At 37.7% G+C, this 21,641-nt stretch overlaps 1 protein-coding gene across 1 annotated transcript; it reads right to left on the reverse strand.

Moving 5' to 3' along the window:
- Positions 1-588: 588 nt before the first annotated feature.
- LOC18592487 (putative DEAD-box ATP-dependent RNA helicase 29) lies at positions 589-15,960 on the reverse strand. Its single transcript, XM_088809053.1, has 9 exons — positions 15,830-15,960; positions 4,529-4,717; positions 4,317-4,374; positions 3,117-3,218; positions 2,667-2,712; positions 2,157-2,232; positions 1,943-1,995; positions 1,448-1,491; positions 589-644 (listed from the first exon to the last, which is right to left on the reverse strand). Exons 1-6 carry the CDS (start codon positions 15,958-15,960, stop codon positions 2,180-2,182), a joined length of 579 nt encoding a protein of 192 aa, XP_088665179.1. The 3' UTR covers positions 589-644; positions 1,448-1,491; positions 1,943-1,995; positions 2,157-2,179.
- Positions 15,961-21,641: the final 5,681 nt, after the last annotated feature.

A 21,641-nucleotide genomic window follows, 5' to 3' on the forward strand; every position in this document is an offset into this window, starting at 1 on the left:
ATTCAATTTTGAGAAATGGAAACGGATAAATGTAATGACAGATTTGGCACTATTATCATTCCATAGAAAGTACAATGTTACTTGTTCAACCATCCAACTGTTTGTAAAAGCACTGTGCATGTTTATTTTTCTACCTACAGTGCAAATTTGATAACTGAGAAAGTCCCATATTAACAGCTAGTATCATGTTGGGAGAATGATGTAATAGTCCAGTTAAGCAGCTAAAAAAAGAAAACTTGGATAAGGTGCCACAAACATTATGGCCAATGCAGAAACAATTTAAAAATGAGCAGAAGCTGAATTAGTTTGCAAAGAGCAGATAGAAAGATTTAAGCACGTGGCTAAAAACCGAAGAGATGTAGAACCAAAGAAAAAATCAAATCCACTATCAAGTGTATGTTGCATATGGCTACAAGGAACTAATCTGGGACATATAGTAGTAATAAATTGGAGCACATCAGTATCCAAGAAAAAGAACAGGGGAAAAAAAGGGGAATCAGGGCCCTACCTGCTGAGTTTGCTGTCTCAGCATTCTCTCCATTACTTGTTCCTTTGAGAGATACTTTTCTGTGAGATCGTTCTTTCCACTTCTTGTATATTCCTGTTTTCTGAGCTTTTACTTTTGCACCACTCTCCGTCTTAACCTGCAAACAACGGAAAGTAATGTGAGAGGTCCCAAACCACCAGGTTAGTTACTGAGCTAGTCCACCATCTTTGCATGAATCATTAAAAACCCTCATCAATAAACTACACCTTCATCCTGACAATAACTATAGACAATCCCAGTAAAGTTATCTCACAACTCTCAATGTTCTTTTGTGAAGGACGAGAAAAACCTGGCATGGATTCATTGGAAAGCTAGTTGATAAGATCAGTTACAACTATAGGTCTAAGCCATCAAAGTAGCATTGTTTACTACCTGGAAGACCTTGCTTAACATATATGACACAATATCAATAGCATCAAGAATAACTTATTTATAATTGAAAGGTAGAAAAAATTGCTCCCACATGCACCAAAATGACCAATGGGTATAAAAGCAGTCAATAAAGTCATCAGAGACTGAAGCCCAAATGCCAGGAATGTATTTGAATGACAGAATGAGCATTGCCATATAGCTCAATATAGCAACAGAATTGTTCACTGGCTATGGTTGAGATGGCATTCAACGTACCTTAAAGCAACAAGCTTGACAGTTGAAACTAAAGGGAAGTGATCATCCAGAAAGACAGGCACAAATAGAATCAACAATAAAAATTACCTTCCCACTAGCTGTAACACGTTCACTGTTATTCAATTTGACATACTTTTTACTGTGCACATAAAAGGTTCGTATGACTTGAATTAAAAACCAAAAAAAGTAGTTTATATAGCTTAAAAAAGATCAGTATTCAAATAGCTCCAAGCATCTTATCCCAATGAAATCTGGATTTTTGTTTCTGCAAACCTTCACTATCATCAGCAACAAGATCCAGGACAGCAGAATCCAACCTGCAAATACAAAAATTATTTTAGTATATGTGCAACCATTGCAGACAGGAGAATTAAGTCCCAAAGTACATGCATTTGTTTCAAATTTAAACAGTAATTTTTTATTAATTTTTGTTTTCTCATATTGCGTAAGAGCATACATGCACATCTTGATTAAAGCAGAATCTTCTTCCACTGCAACATATGCAAATGTAAATGTGATTACCAGATATAAAGTCAGACACAGAATGAGGTCAGACAAGACTCAAAAAGACATCAACTATACAAGGAATTTAGATGGCATGATAAACTTAATGACTTATAATGAAGCATTCTCTAGCATTAAAATACTTGCCATCCATCCAATCTCTTCCAGGAAATTTAAATTTGTATATCACCAACTCCTCACAAGGATAGGGGGAAGAACCAACATGCAAAATGAGCTAAGAAAATATCAGGATATGAACTTTACCTATTTGATCCAAACCCTTCATTACTTCTTACTGAAAGACCAGCCTCCATATGCTGAAAGTGATAGCAATATACACACAAACTAGTAAGCAGATTTCACACGTTAAACAAAACTCAAAGTTCACATTAGAAATACAACCAATAATAGTATATTATTGGCAATCTGAGACCACAATTGAAAAGAATTTCTGTTGGAAGATATGAATGTAACGTACATGATTTGTTGGCACAGAACTTATTAATACTCCTCATCCTTGAAGTTTGTTGCCTTTCTTTTAGAACCGCGAGCTTCTAACATATACAAAAGAGAATAAAAACTTTTTATCTCGAACGAAACAGAAAAGAGTAAATTCTCTGAGAAGACCTATCATTTATTAATTTATAAATATAATTGTTAGGATAAACACAGTTAGTCACATGTATTTTTGTTTGACTATTTGTCACTGACTTTTACTCATTGGTTAAGTGTTGGTTTCCTTTTACCCCACTTGAAAAGGAATCTCACATTTGGCCAACAAACCTGGCTCATAAGATCATAGAATATTTCTTATGAGCTCAACCATTCCAATCATAAGACGTAGCTCCTGTTACCCTCTTCACCCTTCCACTACATATAAATAGATAATAAATAAAATAAACACACTATGAACACATGGTATTCAGTTGGAAAGAGAAAGAGAGCTCTAATTAGAAGGAATAAATTAAAAACTGGAAAGGAAAAAAACCTTTTATCTCCTTTATCTTCGAAGCAGTAACTTCAGATTGATCTTCCTGCAAATATTAAATATGAACTTAAATAGCAAGGAACAGACAAAATGAGACATAATAAAAACTGAAAAAATTAATTTCCAATAAAAACATTGAAAGAAAAGCTCAAAACATTTATAATCAACCATGTTTGTAACTAAAATAGGTCTAAGTCAACCTTTTTCTCCAAAACCATGATTCAGGACCTCTCAAAACAACCATGAAATTTGAAAATAGATCACAAAAATGATCATACTATTGAAATAATTCCAAAAATGACTAAAAGGTCTAGCAGCTAGCCAGAAAAATTATACACCAGATACGAACTCTATAAAGATATCAGAAGTGTAGTTTGTGTGTGGGGTGGGTAGCAAATACTCAATAAGTATAATGTTATGCAACCATCATTTTGCAAACACCAAACTAACCTTGTCCACATGATTGCTAGAGCGCTGCTTATGAACCAAATTAATTATCTCCTCATGTATTGCTCTCTTCTTCATCACATCAACCCACTGACTAGAGGAACCCTACAATTAAGCAGTAATTCCAATGTAATATATTAAATGAGGGAAGAAGCAGCATTTTGAATATTATGAAGAAAACATATAAAAATAAAAAAGATATTTGGAAGAAATACACAAAGGTAAAAGAAAAAAATTCACATCATATAGCACAAATAGTTCATGTGACCGTCAAGAAATTATTGCATTGCTTTATAACAGCGAGGAAAGAACATTTGCCTCGGGGAGAGGAATAAGTAGAAACCACATTGCAAATGTGGCAATGCCATGACCAACCCCAAATCTTATGAGATTCATTGTGCTATTAGGTTGTAAGACATGGCAGAAAGAAATCATGTCCCCAAATGAGGGAAAGGATTGCCCCAACATTCTACGACTTTCCTTCATGCGGATGTCTAGAAATTCAATAATAGGAATGCAAACAATTCAATTAAAAATAATGAGACAGTTTCCAGTTTAGGTTTGAAGGGATCCCTCTCTTTTGGCATGCAAAAGTTCTTTTAATCACTAAGAACAAGCAATTGCCGCTACTTGGCTCCTTAATATCCTGTAAAAGTTTTCCAAATAAACTTTGCACCAAATTCTACTTCATGTTCATCATTATGATCCTCGGGTCTTTTTCACTGGTTTTGGCATATCTCATCTGTTATTGGTCAACTTTGACCAATTAAACCAAACACAATGCAAACCATTGTGGTTTTTCAACATGATAGTGTGCAGAAAATACAGGACGGGAATGCTTCACCATATTCTCAGCGTATTAATCTAATACAACATTGAGAGACTAAAGCATAAAAGATGCAGAATGGACAAAAATTCATAATATTTAGGTTGGAAAGATCTTTTTACCTCTGATTATATGCCTTGATGCATTCATGCAAGTGCCCATCTCAGACTACAGATTGTACATCCAGGTCAGTGAAAAATTGACAAGGAGTGCGGCATAATTGTCTAGGACACTAGCTTGAACTAATGCAAGAAAGAAAGAGAAGGCAGAGGACTCAGACTAGGTAAGAGCCAAAAGCAAAAAAGGTAACTAATGTACTAAGAAAGTACTCAATGACAATAGAAAGAAAACGCCACAAATAAAAATTGCAGAGTTACCTGCAAATGCTTTGATTTAGCAGCTTCACCTTCAGCTTCCAGAATGGTCTGCTTGGGTCTGGTGTAAATCAGTAATTGTAGAGTTCAAATTTTGCAACTTCAGAATCTTACAAATTAAAAGTGAAGGAAAAACACACAAAAGCCCAAAGTGACAGAGAACTTAAACATTAAGCACAAATATATTGCAGATGAAAGGCTGTTATATCAATTACCTGAAAGCCTTCAAGCGTTCAGAAAATGCAAGTGCCACCAATTCACCTCCTTCCAGAATGTTTTTGAAGATTGGATACAACCCTCCACGAGGCAAATCCTTTGCTCTTTTAATGGACTCCCGTGCAGGTAAAGGTTTAGTCTTTGAATACAAGCGAAAAGCATTTGTACGGGTCTTTTTCACACCTTCTCTTCACTTTATTATTATATAATTGTTTTTCCCCAATTCAATTCTTTATCTACCATTCTTACTATATGCTTTTGAAAAACATATTATAAAATTTGTACAACCATGTCATCGTTACATTCACAAATTATTTCAGTTGCTTACTTTTACTTATAAACTACAATTGTTTGATTACAATTTAACAGAATCTTTTTCATCCGATACAAGTCAACATCCAAAAAAACAAATATGAAAAATCACTAATCTGCGACAAGCCTATTTTTCAACTTCTGTTATTTGGGCAATTGCATATAAAAATGTCTTCCCCTTTTTGTATGAAGACAGCAATCTTGCACTCATATTATTAAATGTCCACCACGCAAGTGCAAACTTTTGATCCACTTTTTGTAAAGAAACTTATTAGCAAACCACTAAAATGCCTATAGATATAATAATGGTATCTTTTGCAACAAAATATTTTCTACAACTCAAACCTTCAGCAATTATTCTATATGTTGATTAAATTATCATTAGTTTATTTCTCCAAGTATCCTGTGCTACAGTTAAAAACAAAAATGCCATGTTTAGTTCATCCCGAGCGCTGCGCATGGGCAGCGCCATAGTCTAGCTAAATTATGAGCAACAAAATTATCACAATGAGGAATCTTCTCAAGAGACCTGAAACCCATCTAGTTACATTGTATGGGGCGTTTGATATGTTGCACGTGGGACACTTCCCTTGCAATTTAATTAGGTGTAAAGACATTTCAACATCTGCTAAAAAAAAAAACATTAAGGGGAATGTAGGGATGTCAACAAGTAAAGTTCTTATTAATTTTGAGATACTTGGATCCAAATCCGAACCTGATTAATAAATTGAGTACCAAAACATTACAATTATTTTAAATATTTCTGAAATTTACTACTCCAACCCAAACTCTTATACATACTTATTACCTTATAATTACTCGCCCATTTTAAAAACCTAGTTATGTAAAAAATTATTAAATGTTCTTTTATGGGTACCTAATTGCCTGAATCTGAATTTGTACCTGTAGCATTGAAACTTGTTTGTGTAGATCGAATATGTGATTTAGGCCTCCCTATTCTCTTTCTCTTCTTTTAGTTGTCAAGTATAGGATTTGTAGACGGGGAAGATTCTTGGGACAAGTTGCAAGGTGGGGAGATTATTTAAGCTTGTTTATTCCCACGAAACATGTGTTAGTTACCACTACATCTAGTTCATTCTTGTATTAATGGCATTTTCATTTAAGTCATGTTTCAACTAGTAAACGTCGTCATCTAATTTCTCATGAGTTGTTATGATTTATAAAATTTGAGCCTTTTAATTGTTTTCATTGTCAACTTGTTAAACAACAACCTTTGTCATTTAATAATATAGTACTTCCATTTCTGATTCCCCTTTTAGGTTTGTTCACTCAAATTTGAAATTAGGTCCTTTCCCCATTTCATTTATGAATGCTTATCAATTTTTTGTTGTTTTTATTGATAATTATTCTTGTTTTACTTAGATATATTTTTTTGAAATAAAGATTTAAGTTACCATAAATTTACATTAAGCATAATACCATGATTAAAACTCAATTCTCTCGCACCATTAAAATTCTTTGAATAGATAATGCAATGGAGTATCAAGATTCTTCACTTTTTTAGTTCTTTGATCAATAGGGCACTATCTTTCACTAATCTTACCCTTGTACACCTTAGCAAAATGGTAAAGTTGAACATAAACACCACACATTCTTTGATTCGGTGCACGTTCTTCTCCTTCCTTCCTCATGTCTTGACAAGTTATAGGGTGAAGTTGCCTTAACTATTATATATGCAATATGTTTTGCTTCTACTTTGATCCTTTATAAGATTTGTCCTTTTGAACATTTGTTTAATAAGCCCCTTAATTATTCTATTCTTAAATCTTTTAGGTGTATCTATTGTGTTCTACAACAACTACACAAACATACCAAATTGGAACCACGTGCTCAAGTTTTCTATTACCTTGGTTAAATGGGATCGAACGCAATGGTCATTGTTGTTGGGATCCTATTTCAATAAGTTATGTATATCTAGGTATATCACATTTTGGGAAAACGTATCGTTTTTTTCTTCATCAAAATTTCATTCTTCCTTGTGTACTTTTTTTAGTTTTTTATTGACTCATCTATTAAGTTATTTCACAATTCTACTACATATATTCTTGCCCTGGCTCTTTCTCTTGTAGGATTCAATCTTATTGCTGATATTATAACTACTCCCAACCTTAGTCGTTCTACTCAGGTAAGAGGAACTCTTCATCATTTTTGTGATTTTTATTATTGTAGCCTTTCATGAGCCTTAATCTTATCGTGAGGTTAGTATGGACCTTCATTGACAACAAGTTATGGATGACAAGCTCCAAGCTCTTGAAAAAACTCATACTTGGTCTGGTTGACCAACTCATGGTAAGACTTTTATTGGTTGCAAATGGCTTTATAAAATCAAAATCCATTTAAATGACTCTATTGAATGTTATAAAGCTTGCTTAGTGACCAAGGGTTTCCTTTGGTACTTCTTCTTAGTTTTTTACAAACTCATCTGTTGAGTTATTTCACGATTATACTACAAATACTTCCAACGAGCTTCCTCATATTCCTATCATAGCTTTTGCTATTGTAAAATATAATCCTATTGTTGATATTGTAATTGCTCCCAACCTTTGTTGTTTTACTCAAGTAAGAAAAACTCCTCATCATCTTTGTTATTATTATTGTTTTTTTATTATTGTAGCCTTGCGTGAGCCTTAATCTTATCATGAGGCTAATATTGACCCTCAATGGCAACTAGTTATGGATGACGAGCTCCAAGCTCTTGAAAATACTCATCCTTGCTTTAGTTTACTTGCTCATGGTAAGACACTTATTGGTTGCAAATGGGTTTATAAAATCAAAATCCGCTTAAATGGCTCTATCGAAAGTTATAAAGCTTGTTTAGTAACCAAGGGTTTCCTTTTATACTTTTTTATAGTTTTTTACTAACTTATCTGTTGAGTTAATTTGTGATTATACTACAAATACTTTCAATGAACTTCTTCATATTCCTGTCCTATCTCTTGCATTTGTAGAATCTAATCCTACTATTGATATTTGTAACTACTCCCAACCTTTGTTGTTATACTCGAGTAAGAAAAACTCTTTATCATCTCCGTGGTTATTATTGTTTTTTGTTATTGTAGACTTGCATGATCTCTGATCTTATTGTGAGGCTAGTATTGACCCTAATTGGCAACAAGTTATGGATGATGAGCTCTAAGCTCTTGAAAAAACTCATAATTGGTTTAGTCGGCCTACTCTTGGTAAGACTCTAATTAGTTGTAAATGGGTTTATAAAATTAAAATCTGCTTAGATGGCTCTATTGGATGTTATAAAGCACGTTTAGTGACCAAGGGTTATATTCAGGAGTATGGAATAGATTATGAAAATATCTTTGCTCTCGTGGCTTGCATAATTTGTATACTTAGTTTTTTAGCCATTGTTGCTATCAAATGTTGGACACTTCTTCAAATAGATGATAAGGATGAATTTCTCAATGGAATTTTACAAAAAGAAGTGTACATGTTATCTCCACCTAGTTACCCTCATCTTTTTCATAAATTTTGTAAGTTTTTATGAATTTTATATGGTTTGAAATAAGCACCAAGAGCTTGGTTTGTAAAATTTAGTTTCACTATTGCTCAACTTGGTTTTACTTTTAACCTTCATGATTTTGCATTATTTATGTGACAGACTGATCATGACATTGTTCTTCTTTTCTTCTATGGGAATTATATGATTATAACTAGTGATGATAAGACTTGTATTGCAGAATTGTAATAGTATCTTAGTCAACAGTTTGAAATGAAGGATCTTGGCTCTCTATTTCTTAGGGCTTGAAGTTTCCTCCACCTCTTGGCCGTATATAGTTTAAACTATTTAAAATGTCACTTTAAAATTAATTCAAATTAAATAGTTTTGAGTTTTAACTCATACTAATTTCAAAGGGTAGAAATTGAATATGGATTGTTATTCTATATATTGATAATGAAGATTTTAAACTCTACAAGCATAATTAAATAATTACCATCTGCTCATCTAATAATTAATTAATTAATTTAGTTTCATAGATATACCTAATGGGAAAAGTATCAACCATTTAAGTTTATTTTTATAGTTTAAAAATATCTTAAATATATAATTTAGATAATTTTTTAATTGAATAATTCATAAAAAAATGACAATAATAAAACTTACATTAATGCAGAATTCTAAATTATTTAATTCAGTCAATAACCTTTACATTGCTCATCGCGTCATAGACGGGGTTACATAATGGGAACTCCATTAATGCATATGCCAAGACTCAAAATAAGGATTCCCAACTCTGACAGTTTTGACAAATTTCATATTCAAGGTATTTTCTTCTCTTCTTAGGCAATCAATAGATGAATGCCAAGTTAAAAGAATTGGTCTTTTATAATAACCAATCTGCATTTCCCCTATTATTCTTGAAAATATATGCATAATACCCTATATTTGGTTTAAATAAACTAAAGAGTAAATCCCCAAAGGTTTTTCTATACATGAACTTGTTAATACAAGTACCCCTATCCCCTGTGTTGTTCTATGAAGTAAAATTGATCTGTTTGTTCATTCACGTACCAAAAAGGGTTGTTCCAATTCTGAAGTGAAGACACTAAAGTAGCTCCAACCCAAAGGACAAAGTAGGAACTGTAGATTTGTTTGATAAGTAAACCAGGTCCAAGTATCACAGAGCGCGATTTAGAGACATAGAGGAGGCCCGGAGATGTGGCGAAGTGCTAGCACAAGGGGGAGCATTGTTGGGAGAGAACCCCTACTAAGGTGTGTTAGTCAGGAGCAAGCTGTTGGCAGGGGTGCAGAATACAGGCCCTTGAGCGAGCAAGCCTGTATAGCCCCAAATAGATAGCCTGCACTCAGCCCAGACCAGTCGGTGCCCAGCACCTAGGCAACCTGCCTGTGCTCAGCCCAGACACTCCAGCCCTCTACTGTAGTTCCTAAACCACCCAAAAATTGCCAAAATTTGGAGTTTCCTACCAAAAGCCATCCTATCAGCAAAATTGACTTTGGAGGGAATTTTTGGAAGGAAAACCATTATAAATACTTCTTGTAAATTATTGTATAGCAGATTTTGGAGACAATTAATGAAATACACTCTAATTTACTCTCAAACTCTCTAGTTTTCTCTTCCACGCTTCTCACTTCAATCTTCTACTTGTGTATCTGCTAGCCAAGGCCATTTTTTGCTTGCTTGTGAGTGCGCGCACTGTCCAGAGTGCTTGTGAGGGTGCCGTGAGCCTGCTGACCGAAAGCCCTGTGCTGGGCTTGTGTGTTGCCTGTGTTGGGTGTGTGTGCGAGGCGCGCACTAGGGGCTGAGGCCTTACGTGTGGGTTGGTAAGTTGCATTTCATCCTTGCATTATTGTGTGCTCTTGGTCTTAGTAACCTTGAGAAATCAACTGTTAGACATCCTTAGGTTGACTTGGGTTCGGTGGCCAAGCTAAGGGCGAGCCCAAAGCCGCACGATTGGGACGTCAAGAGAACCCCTACGTGACACAAAGGCATTGACCTATGCAACACAACACATCCGAAACAATCAAACCTTGGACAGACAAGGAGTAACGCAATACCAACACCGATTTTAACTACACATAAGTAAAATAAAAGGAAATTGTGAGAAAATGATCTCGTGATAAGGTGATTTCAGAAATAACCACCCATAAAAAGTTATCTATTTCTAGCCAAAAATAAACATGAGTAGACCAAAATGCCCTTAAAAATATCATTTCAAATAAATGCTCAGCTGTTTGAGCTATCTGTCTCCCGCTAGAGAGAAAATAGAAAAATATAAAAATAAATGCGCTCAGCTGTTTGAGCTCGGTCATGTTTCTGTCTCAACTCTTTGAACTGTCTCAACTCTCGCAAGTCTCTGTTGAGCACCATCGTCGTCAGCTTTCTCATATCTCTGAATTGTATGAGCTCTGTCAACTCTCTATTGAGCACCATCGTCATCGGGTTGTGGTCTATCTCTCGACATCTGGCCACATTGTCATGGATTAACAGACCCTATAGTAGAAATGACATCAAGGTACCTGTTATTGGGTTTATTTCTGCAACACACTTAAATTTCTGAAACATTTGGTGTAAATTAGAAAATGGATTAGAAACATTGCCTAGAGTTGTTACACGCCATGCATCTATAACATGTGTTAGTGTTATTTGAGTGTGTCACAGCTATTCCTGGTGTGTTGTGGGTTAACTAGTTTTTTTGGTTGTTAGCGTGTCACGACTGTTCCTGGCGTGTTGTGGGTTAACTAAATTTATGGGTTTTTGGCGTGTCATGGCTGTTCCTGGCGTGTCGTGGGTTAATTGGTTTTTTAATGTTTTGGGTATATCACGGCTATTCTTGGCATGTTGTGGGTAAACTGGTTTTTTGAGTTTTTAGCGTGTCACGACTGTTGGTGTAACGAGTTAGTAATTACAGTGATTGACGTGTCACGACAGTGATGCATGGCGTGTCACGACAGTGATGCATGACGTGTCACGACACTGATGCATGGCGTGTCACGATACTGATGCATGGCATGTCACGACATTTGACTTGATATGCATGGTGTGTTACAACATTTTACGTTATATGCATGGCGTGTTACAACATTTTACGCTGTATGCATGGCGTGTTACAACATTTTACGCTGTATGCATGGCGTGTAATAATATGACTGACAAATTTTTTATCATGGCATGTATTGTGTAAAATGATTGACAATATTTTTTTTCTTCAAAATTTCAGTAGGGTTCCAATTGTGCAACTTGTGATAAGACACGATGTGTAAAATGATTGACAATATTTTTTTTCTTCAAAATTTCAGTAGGGTTCCAATTGTGCAACTTGTGATAAGACACGATGGTTAGTGGGTGGATGACATTTACAAGGGTGATGAGTCACGAATGCGGGGGATTAGGAGTGATTTGTTGTTTGCGGGTTTGATGAAGCTGGTTGAAGATGTTGTTGGCGTAAACTCAGAAATTGACGAGATTGAGTTACATGCATTGATCAGTACACCCGGAGAGCTATCACGGCCAATTATCAAGGACGATGAGGATGTTCATAATTCTGCTAGAACAAAGGAATGTTTCGGCTGTGTATGTCAGCATTAAGGGACGCTAAACAAATGTTATGTCACGTGGAGAAGTTGGACAACATGGTAATCAGCTCAATTAAAATGAGATTTACAATGCTTCACATATACCACAGCATTCGGTCCGTAACCCACAACAATGGCAATTGAGGTATGCACAAAAGTTTATGCAGCCCGGTAGACAGACAACATTCACAGAACAGTTAACTGCACAATTTCGATCAGGATGTGCATCAAATCAATTTCTTGCTTTTCTCGAACAAATGCAACAATCGAGTGAAACTGTAGAGTGTGTAATGCCATTGTCAAATGAGAATACGACACTTGAGGACAACAATGTAAGGTTGGAGGGTGACATTACGACGCTGAAGGATAATACTACATTTGATAAGGGAAATGAGGATTTATTCCCTGCTGGTGAAGATAGATTTGATAAAACTTCAGATGATGGGCTTGAACAATGGCAAAATGACAGTTTAGACGATGACTGCCTTTATGATAGTGACATTCCATTTTGCAATAATGTTGAAGGCGAAACAGAACCTGTTGGAGGTGTTGATGTAAGAGATGTTTAGTGTGATGACCCCATATACAATAACCCCATCGCTGGTGAGAATGAGATTCATTCCCTTGATACGTTGCTCGATGACAGTGATCAGGAAAGGGAAAGGGATATCTCATACGTGGGTAATTGCAGGTGTAGAAAGGTTCTCCTTCCAAACAATTACCATTGAGGAGTCGACATGTGCCGAAGATCGCTATACAAAGGAAGAATGTTTTCGTCGAAGGCCGAGTTGAAACGAGCTTTGAACATGTTGATTATAAAATAGAAGTTTGTGATAAGAGTAAAAAGGTCATTTAAAGCTCGTTATGAGGTTGGTTGCAAGGACAAGGCATGCAAGTTTAGTGTGCGTGCAACGAAGTTACCTGATGAGGAGAATATTGGCAAGTTCAGACATTCCACAAAGTACACACCTGTACCGTTGATGGTTTGCAAGGGCAGTTCCAACTACGAGTGCGAAGATGATTGGTGAATTTATGTCACACAAGCTTCGGGCTAATGGAGTAGCATTGAGACCTAAGGACATAATTTGTGAGATGAGGGTTCAGTGGGGATTGGAATGCTTGTATGGTAAGGCTTGGCAAGCGAAGAAGTATGCGGAGAGGCTTGTTTTCGATCCACTTGAGGAGTCATTTCAATTACTACCCTCGTATTTTTACATGTTGGAACAAAAAAATCTTGGCAAGATGATTGCAGTGGCTACTGATGAGGAAGAAAGATTCAAATATTATTTCTAGTCATACGAGGCTTGTATTCGAGGGTTTAGGGATGTAATGGGTCCTGCCGTTGCAATTGATGTGACACATTTGAAAGGCAGGTTCAAGGGTGTTCTATTTTTCACTGTATGCAAAGATGCGAACGAGTGCGTATATCTAGTTGCGTTTGGCATCAGCCATGTTGAGGATGAAGACTCGTGGACGTGGTTTCTTAGCAAGCTGCGTGATGCGGTTGGTTGTCTTGAAAACACTATGTTCATTACTGATCACCATCTCGGCATTAAGAAAGTAATCCAAAATGCATACCCAGAAGCGCACCATGGTTTATGCGGTTACCACTTGAAAAAAAACTTTAAAAACAAGTTCAAGCGCGATGATGTTTCTATGATTTTCACCCTTGCTCGAGATTGCTATAAGGTTTTCAATTTTAATAGTCATATGAACCAGCTGACCTTATGAGAATAGGGCCTGAGAGATGGGCACGTGCATGTTCATTGGCAAGGCGATACCAAATGATGACATCCAACATAGCGGAATGTGTTAACTCATGCTTGAAGCATGCAAGACAAATGTCAATCACTGTTTTGATCGAGTTCATCAGAGACATGTTCCAGCGTTGGTTCCATGACCAGTACAAGGAGGCCGTCAAGGTGACCATGCCCCTCAGCCCTTGGGTTGCCAAGTAGTTGAGCAAATGGTTCAATGATGCACATCGCTTTGTAGTTAAGCCTATCAATCGAGTAGAGTTTGAAGTTAAAGATGGGAAGATGGACGGACTTGTAAACTTATCCAGGAAGACGTGTTCATGTTGTGAGTTCTAAACAGATTTACTGCCATGCAACCATGCCATTACAACAATAAGGTCAGAATATCTTTATTTCTTATTTGAATCGTAATTGACATAGCATTTACAATGTGCTTGAAGATTGAGTTTATTGTATTTTTTAGTAAATGCAATCGTGAAGCCATTGAATTCTGCGCTGACTACTACAAGACAACCGTTTTGGTGGAGGGTTATTTGGGATCCATTAAGCCGGTAGGGCATCCTAGTGAGTGGGACATCCCCCCTCATGTGAAATAAATTGTCGTCTTGCCCCCACCTTGGCGAGGCCAAGCGAGAAGACCTAGGAGGAGAAGGATTCCATTAGTTGGTGAAGGCAGTCGAGCACGGAGATGTTCGCAATGCAAGAGGTACGAGCATAACAAACAGAACTGCCCATCCCCATTTGCAGTTCTATCGATAAATCCGGCACCATCTCTAAGTCAATCGGCTTCTCCATAAGTACGTCGACCCAAAACATGTTCCAATTATAGACAAATCGGTCACACATGCAACAATTGTCCAATACGAAGGACAATGTTTGAAAATGTAGGGTGTGTTGTGGATGAAGACAACTCGTCTGCCTAACTAAATGTGTCTGAAAATTGTAGTTGAATTGGTTTTGCTTTATGGATTTGTCTACTCGATCATTTTATGAGCCACTTTTAGTTACGGACTTTGTTGTCAAACATTTCAGGCAGATAAGCCTGTCAAGGCTTCTGTTTGATCAAGATCGTGTTAAGTACATTCTTACATTGCTTGTAAGAATGTTTTCGATTACAATCTCCATCAGACAAGAGCCTTGACAGGCTTATTTGCCTGAAATGTTTGGCAACAAATTTCGTAACTAAAAGTGGCTCATAGAATGACCAAGCAGACAAATTCGTAAAGCAAAACCAGTTCAACTACAATTACAACAACATTAAGTACAAGTGGCTACACAAATCTTATGAAGGAACAACAAGCACGGAATGGCTACCAATATTAAAAGATAAAGTCCCTATATTGTTACCCCATTTGTCACATTTTATTACCACTTGTATTAAACAATTAATGATTTGATTTAATTCCTCTCTATTTCATTTGATTTAATCGTTTATGTTCTTACAATGAAATTCTTTTTTATTTCATGAATAATTAAATTTCGCCAATATCGATTAGTCGACTAAGAGCATTCTGCTTGCAAGTCTTGTGGTGACACGCTGAGTGAATGTAGACTTATGACGTGACACGCTGACCTATTGCAGTCTTAGCAGGTGACACAACAAGGGCCAATTGTGGTGACACGCTGAGTGCAAGTAGACTTATAAAGTGACACGCTGAGTTAATTCAGACTTATGGCGTGACACGCTGACTTAATGCATACTTATGGCATGACATGCTGACTTCTTGCAGTCTTGGTGGGTGACACGGTAGGGGCCAATTGTGGTGACATGCTGAGTGCATGCAAACTTGGAGTGACACGTCAAATTGTTGCAGTCTTGTTGGTGACACGGCATAAAATTAATAAAATTAAGGAAAGTTTTAAAAAAGTAACACCTGTTATAAGAAAAATCAACTAACATGATATTTTAATTGCTACTTGGGGGATTTCGGTTCTCAGATGTTTATCCATACTCAATATTAAAACCCACTGTAAGTGGTCGCAGCTGCATTACATCACAAAAACTCTCGAAGAGATGGGGGAGTTTAATGTAGTGAAGCCTAAATGCTTCGGGATGCTTCTGGATGTCTATCCACAAGCTTCATCTATCAAACTTTGACTTTGCTTGCACGGTTGAGTTGATTACAGCCCGGTATAGTTTTCCTAATACCCCAAGGGAAGCATACATGGGTTTGTCAACCCTCTGCATGAAGTCTGGAAACTCCCTTGGTTTTAGGGATCGAGGCATCTCAACTAGTGCTCCTATCTTTGTAAAATCAATAGCCATATAGTGAAGAGTTGCCAATTCTAGGTCCATGATTCGAGGTCTCGATCCTGCTATTTTGTCACATATTCTAATTGTGGTGTGTCATAAATTCTGAACCCTCCTGTTTCATAGTCGTGACACGCTGAGTGCAAGCAGATTTATGGCGTGACATGGCTGACTTGGTGCAGTATCGTGGGGTCACAAGCGACGGCCCAATTGTTATGACACTTCGAGTGGAAGCCGGCCCAATGGTTATGACACATCGAGTGGAAGCAGATTTATGGTGTCACACGCTGAGTATCTGCAGATTTATGGGGTCACACAACATGACCCAATTATTCTGACACGCTAAGTGGAAGCAGATTTATGGGCTGACACACTGAGTATTAGTGGATTTACGATGTGACACGCTGACTTCTTGTAGATTTATGGGGTGACACGCTAAGTGCAAGCAGATGTATGTGGGGATATGTTGATTGGTAGTAGATTTATGGCGTCACACGTTGACTTCTTGCGACTTTGTATCAAATTAAATATATTACGTATACAAAAGAAAAAAAATTCTTGATATAAAATTAATTGTTATGGGCAAAAAAATTAATTATGTATAAAATTAATTGTATAAAATATATTGTGTATACAAAAACAATTAATTCTGTATACAATGAATTGTATAAAATAAATTGTGTATATAAAAAAATTGTGTATAAAATTAATTGTATAAAAATAATTCTGTATACAAAAAATATGTACAGACAAGGGTCGATATGTTCAGGGTTTGCTGTCACAATTGTTGGAAAAAAATTCTAGAGCGTATTGCCGACGCATTTTTGTAATCATATTCTGCTTAACTTTGATCTAGTCCAATTGCAAAATATTATCCATGTACCCTATCATGAACATACCGCAGCTGACACTATCATTCTGTCGATACACTTTAGCTTTTGGCAAATGAATATCCAATGGCATCGACGTCAAATCCCGTCTCTTCCGACTTACTCTGTTGAAATAACCGGCTTGGTGGCAGATGATTGGCATCATTGTTGTCAAGGGTGTCATCTGAGCCGCACGAACTCCGTTATCCTTAGCATCCGAAGTTCTTACGGAGTCCATCACCTTGATCGTCCACCTCACTAAGTCGATCTTCACAACCACCCAATGCCCACCAACGTTGCAAGGCGCAAGGATGAAATCCACATCTTCCCATTTTTTATCGTATATCGGCCTTTCACCCTCCACATACCCCCGCAACTCATTTGGAATTTACATTGTGGCCCGAGCATTTTCTGTTGGAAATTCCATGTGTAGCATACGGATGGTGTCCTGTGAAATATGTAAACATTAGCTTACACTTCATGCAATCAAAAACTTAGTATCTATAAAATTGAACAATTTTCAAATAAACTTACGAAGAATGTCGTGTCAACCACGCATGCATGGGTAGTGTACTACTTCGACTTCGGCCCCGTCATCCACTTGTAGAGTACGCTGAGGTATATGTCGATATGTTCACTTGTCATTTCCTCATTGGGATCCTCTAAGGTTATGAAAAAGTCAGCCCCTTGATCTCCTAAAATGCCGACATCACGCTTGCATATGTAACATAATGAATTTCATAAGTCTTGGTGGATTAATGTTTCATTAAAAAACAATATTTGCAATGTTATTTATGAGCTTACCTCGCGGACTCGTCTTTCTTGAAAGCTTCGTAGGCTTCTACAATTGTATCCTTCACATCTCGACGGCTCACTAAAGGGTCAACGTACGGGTTTGCCATGTATTTGCTCGTCAGTTTCAGTCGTGCCCGCTTAGTTTGGTCTAAAATTTTTGCTGCACCATGATGGATAGCAGATGACTATGGTGATGACGACCGTGTCTCAACTGCATCAAAAGTGCTTTGATAAAGCACCATAGCTCTTGCTGCTGCCTCGACGAATGCATCAGCCCGAGGAAGATGCTCTTTTTCAGCCACGACTGAGTCAGGGTCCTCCTCCCCTTCAACAGATGCGTCGATAATGGACTCGGGTAGAAGAACATGCTCTCCTTCAGCATCATTTGATTGAAGGGTGACATCCCCTACCATAGCTTCATCGATGACATCATCGACATGAGTTACATGCTCTCCGTCAACACCAAGAATGTCATCGTGAATGTGAACACCAGGTTCATGATGCTGCATATCATCAGCATCATTGTGCTTCAGACCAGCACTGTGAGATGAACGACCGCCTTACAAAATGGGAAAAATCGTTAGTTAGTTCATAAAATACCACAAACCATAACAAGTAAAATGTTGTGACACGCCATGCATAACAAGTAAAACGTTGTGATACGGCATGCATAACAAGTAAATTGTTCTGACATGCCATGCATAACAAGTTAAACGTTGTGATACGCCATGCACAACAAGTTAAACGTTGTGACACGCCATGCATAACAAGTAAATTGTTCTGACACACCATGCATAACAAGTAAAATGTTGTCACACATTAATGCTGACACGCCAATAACTAACTATAATACAAATGTCCTGACCCGCTAATCACCAAAAATCAGTTAAACCACAACCACTTAACCCCAAAAACCATCAAACTAGCAAGAAAACACAATCTAAACAGTTGCTAAACGTAAACCACCAAAATACAAGCGAAGATAGAATAACGTACTTGTGATTTAAGGTCGTCAAGAATCCGAGCAATGATACTGTCCTCAAGCGTCTGCATTGCTAAAGTCAATGACTGAATTGAAGCTTTCAGCTCCAACATCTTTTCTTCTTGCTTGCGCATGATCCGTCAAATCTGGCGAGTAGTGACTATTCATCATTGACTCTTCTCAACTAGGTCAACTGCAATAACATAAATAACTGTGTTATTAAATAATCATATATGGAATTGTTGAACATTAACCGTTACAACTTTAATATCCTTACCGGCGGCTCGTTAGCAGTCTGTGGTAGAGCCAAACCAATCGGTGTTTGAGGACTTGTCGTCGCTTTTGTAAACTGTAATAACAGAAATTATTGTGTTACTCGATAAACATATGTGGAAATGTGAAACACAAACCGTTAGAACCCATCTTACCGACGGGTCATTTCAACTGTGTGTCTAAAGAGGACCAGTGGGTGGTTTTGGAGCTGTCGGCTCATGGTCCAACTGCAAACATAGATATGTTATTCGATAATCACATACGAAATTGGAGAACACAAAATCGTTAAAACTATCCTTACTGGCTATTCACTGCCTTGACCATGGTTGTCCTTTTCGTCCATCAATTTAGGGCCTGATAGCTCATCAACTAAACCAGCGACGGCGCGCGTCCGCTTCGTGCCGCCAGAGGCTCTTTTCTCCTTAAAGCTTCTCTTTTTTTGCCTAGCACCTAAGCCCCAATCCGACCGATCCTCCATGTGCCCTATTTGCACATACTCATGGCCCTCCAATAACGGGACATCAAGGTCCACAAAATACTCCCGGCTGGCCTCATCCGCGGTGGGTTCCAATGTCTCCAATGCCCACAATTGCAAATAAACAAATAAAATGTTGTGATTATTGAATAGGGAAAATTATTATACAAATATAAAGCAAAAATTAGTAGCTGTTCACTCACATGCTCAGATGACTCTAACTTCTGAAATGTAGTGTAGAAGTCTTTTGGCTTTTAATTGCAATCTCATTTGCACATTCGTGGGTAGACATTGTCCTTCGGACCAGAGAGGGTAATTATTTTTCTCAGGGTAGGAATTGCCTCTATTGCCTAAAATTGCAAGTCAAATGTAACCATTATCAGACCGTAAATCATAAATGAGTACACCCATAAATTATTAAAGCAAAAAGAAACTGAAAAATGTTACGTGATAGTACCTGTATCACCCATGCGAATTCGTAAATGTTACAGCGTAACCGAGTTTCCTTTGTCACGCTTGAGTCAAGCACTTCGAACCCCTTCAAAAGGTAGTCCAAGGTTAGCTTCTAAACATAGTGCCCCCATGGGAAGACATTCCAAGCGTCGATGTCCTCCACCAATGAAAGCAACCAAGGCGTCACCCATCTACAGTAGTCTTGACCAAATAAAGTGTTATTCGCGATCAAGACGAGTGCCATCTTCATCGCGTCTCCTGGTCACTGGAAGTTGCCACCGCGAAACGTATCATGCAAAGCCTGTAACTTAACACTCTCCTGCTCGTTCTAGTATCTGGCATGAATTTCGTCTACAGCAACCTCGTACGATCGTCTGAACACATCGGGCATTGGACAAAACTTCAGCCTCGGTGAAGAGGCAGAATTGCTGCTTTGATAGTCATGCCTTGCTCTTGCCAATGGCAAACCATAGCTCGTGGTCCATTGACTGGCTCTTAGTGATCTGGCGAAGCATGATGCTGTGCAGGAGACCGAAGCAAACTACCTTTGTGGATAGACGTATGATTCTTCCGAAGCACGTACGCTTCACTGCATTGTACTCCCCATTTTGTTGGAGAGTCTTTGTGATGTAATGCAGCTGCGACTAGTTACAGTGGGTGTTAATTGCGACGTTGAATGCCCACTTTTCCCTTAGCACGATCAGCAAACTATCAAGATCCTCATATTGTCTGCGCTGAATCTACAAAACATGGCACACATGCACTAGTGAGTTAAGCCGTAATGTTCAACAAGGTATACTGAAGACATAAATAAGGAATAAATATTGTGAAACGCCCTGCATAACAAGTAAAATGTTGTGACACGTCATGCATAACAAGTAAAATGTTTTGACACGCCATGCATATCGAGTCAAATGTTGTGACACGCCATGCATATCGAGTCAAATGTTGTCACACATTAACGTTAACTATAATAACAATGCTGTGACACGGTAAACACCAAAAAACCCTTAAAACCACTACGACTTAACCCCAAAAACCATCAAACCAGCAAGAAAACACAATGTACACATTTGCAAAATAAAACAAAAAACACGAACATATCAAACAAACCCAGCAAAAAAACAAAAAATTAACGAACACAAGAATGTTTTTATTTGAGACTCACTGACCTCTTCACTCATAGCCGACATTGTTGCTGGTGCTGTGCTGTCGTTACGCTTGCAAAGAGCCTTCTCGAACACTCCGGTACCAATGGGAATGAGAAATGAATCACACAGACGTTAGGAATTCTAAAAAATAACTGTTTAAAATGAAAAATGGCCTTATAATATTCTTATTTATTCGTTTCACTAAGGGGAATTAATTCAGTGGAAGTTCAAACGATTACCACGTTAACTGCCCACTTTTTTTTTCCTCTCTCTATTTCAAACCATGACGTGTCAGTTGTTTAAGCAATGCCGAGTCACACTCTCTACACCATGGCGTGTCAGCTTAACGAGCAATGCCGTGTCACACACTCTAAACATGGCATGTCACCAACTCTAAACTCTGGCTTGTCACAGCTTCCCTCCATGGCGTGTCACCAACTCTGAACTCTGGCGTGTCACCAACTCTAAACTTTGACGTGTTACAGATTCCCTCCATGGCGTCTCACCAACTCTAAACACTGACGTGTCACAGATTCCCTCAATGGCGTTTCATCAACTCTGAACGCTGGCGTGTCACAACCGTGGCACACATTCCCAACATGACGTTTCACGAACTCTAAACCTAGCCCTACCACAACCATCTCACATATGGCTTGCTATAGCAAGACCATTTCTTGCTTTGGATTCACATCTTTCTCTTTTCAATTCACCACCGTATTAAGGATTTC

Source organism: Theobroma cacao, chromosome 8 (genome assembly GCF_053813885.1).
Source record: "Theobroma cacao isolate CCN51 chromosome 8, ASM5381388v1, whole genome shotgun sequence".
NCBI classification, from domain to species: Eukaryota; Viridiplantae; Streptophyta; class Magnoliopsida; order Malvales; family Malvaceae; genus Theobroma; species Theobroma cacao.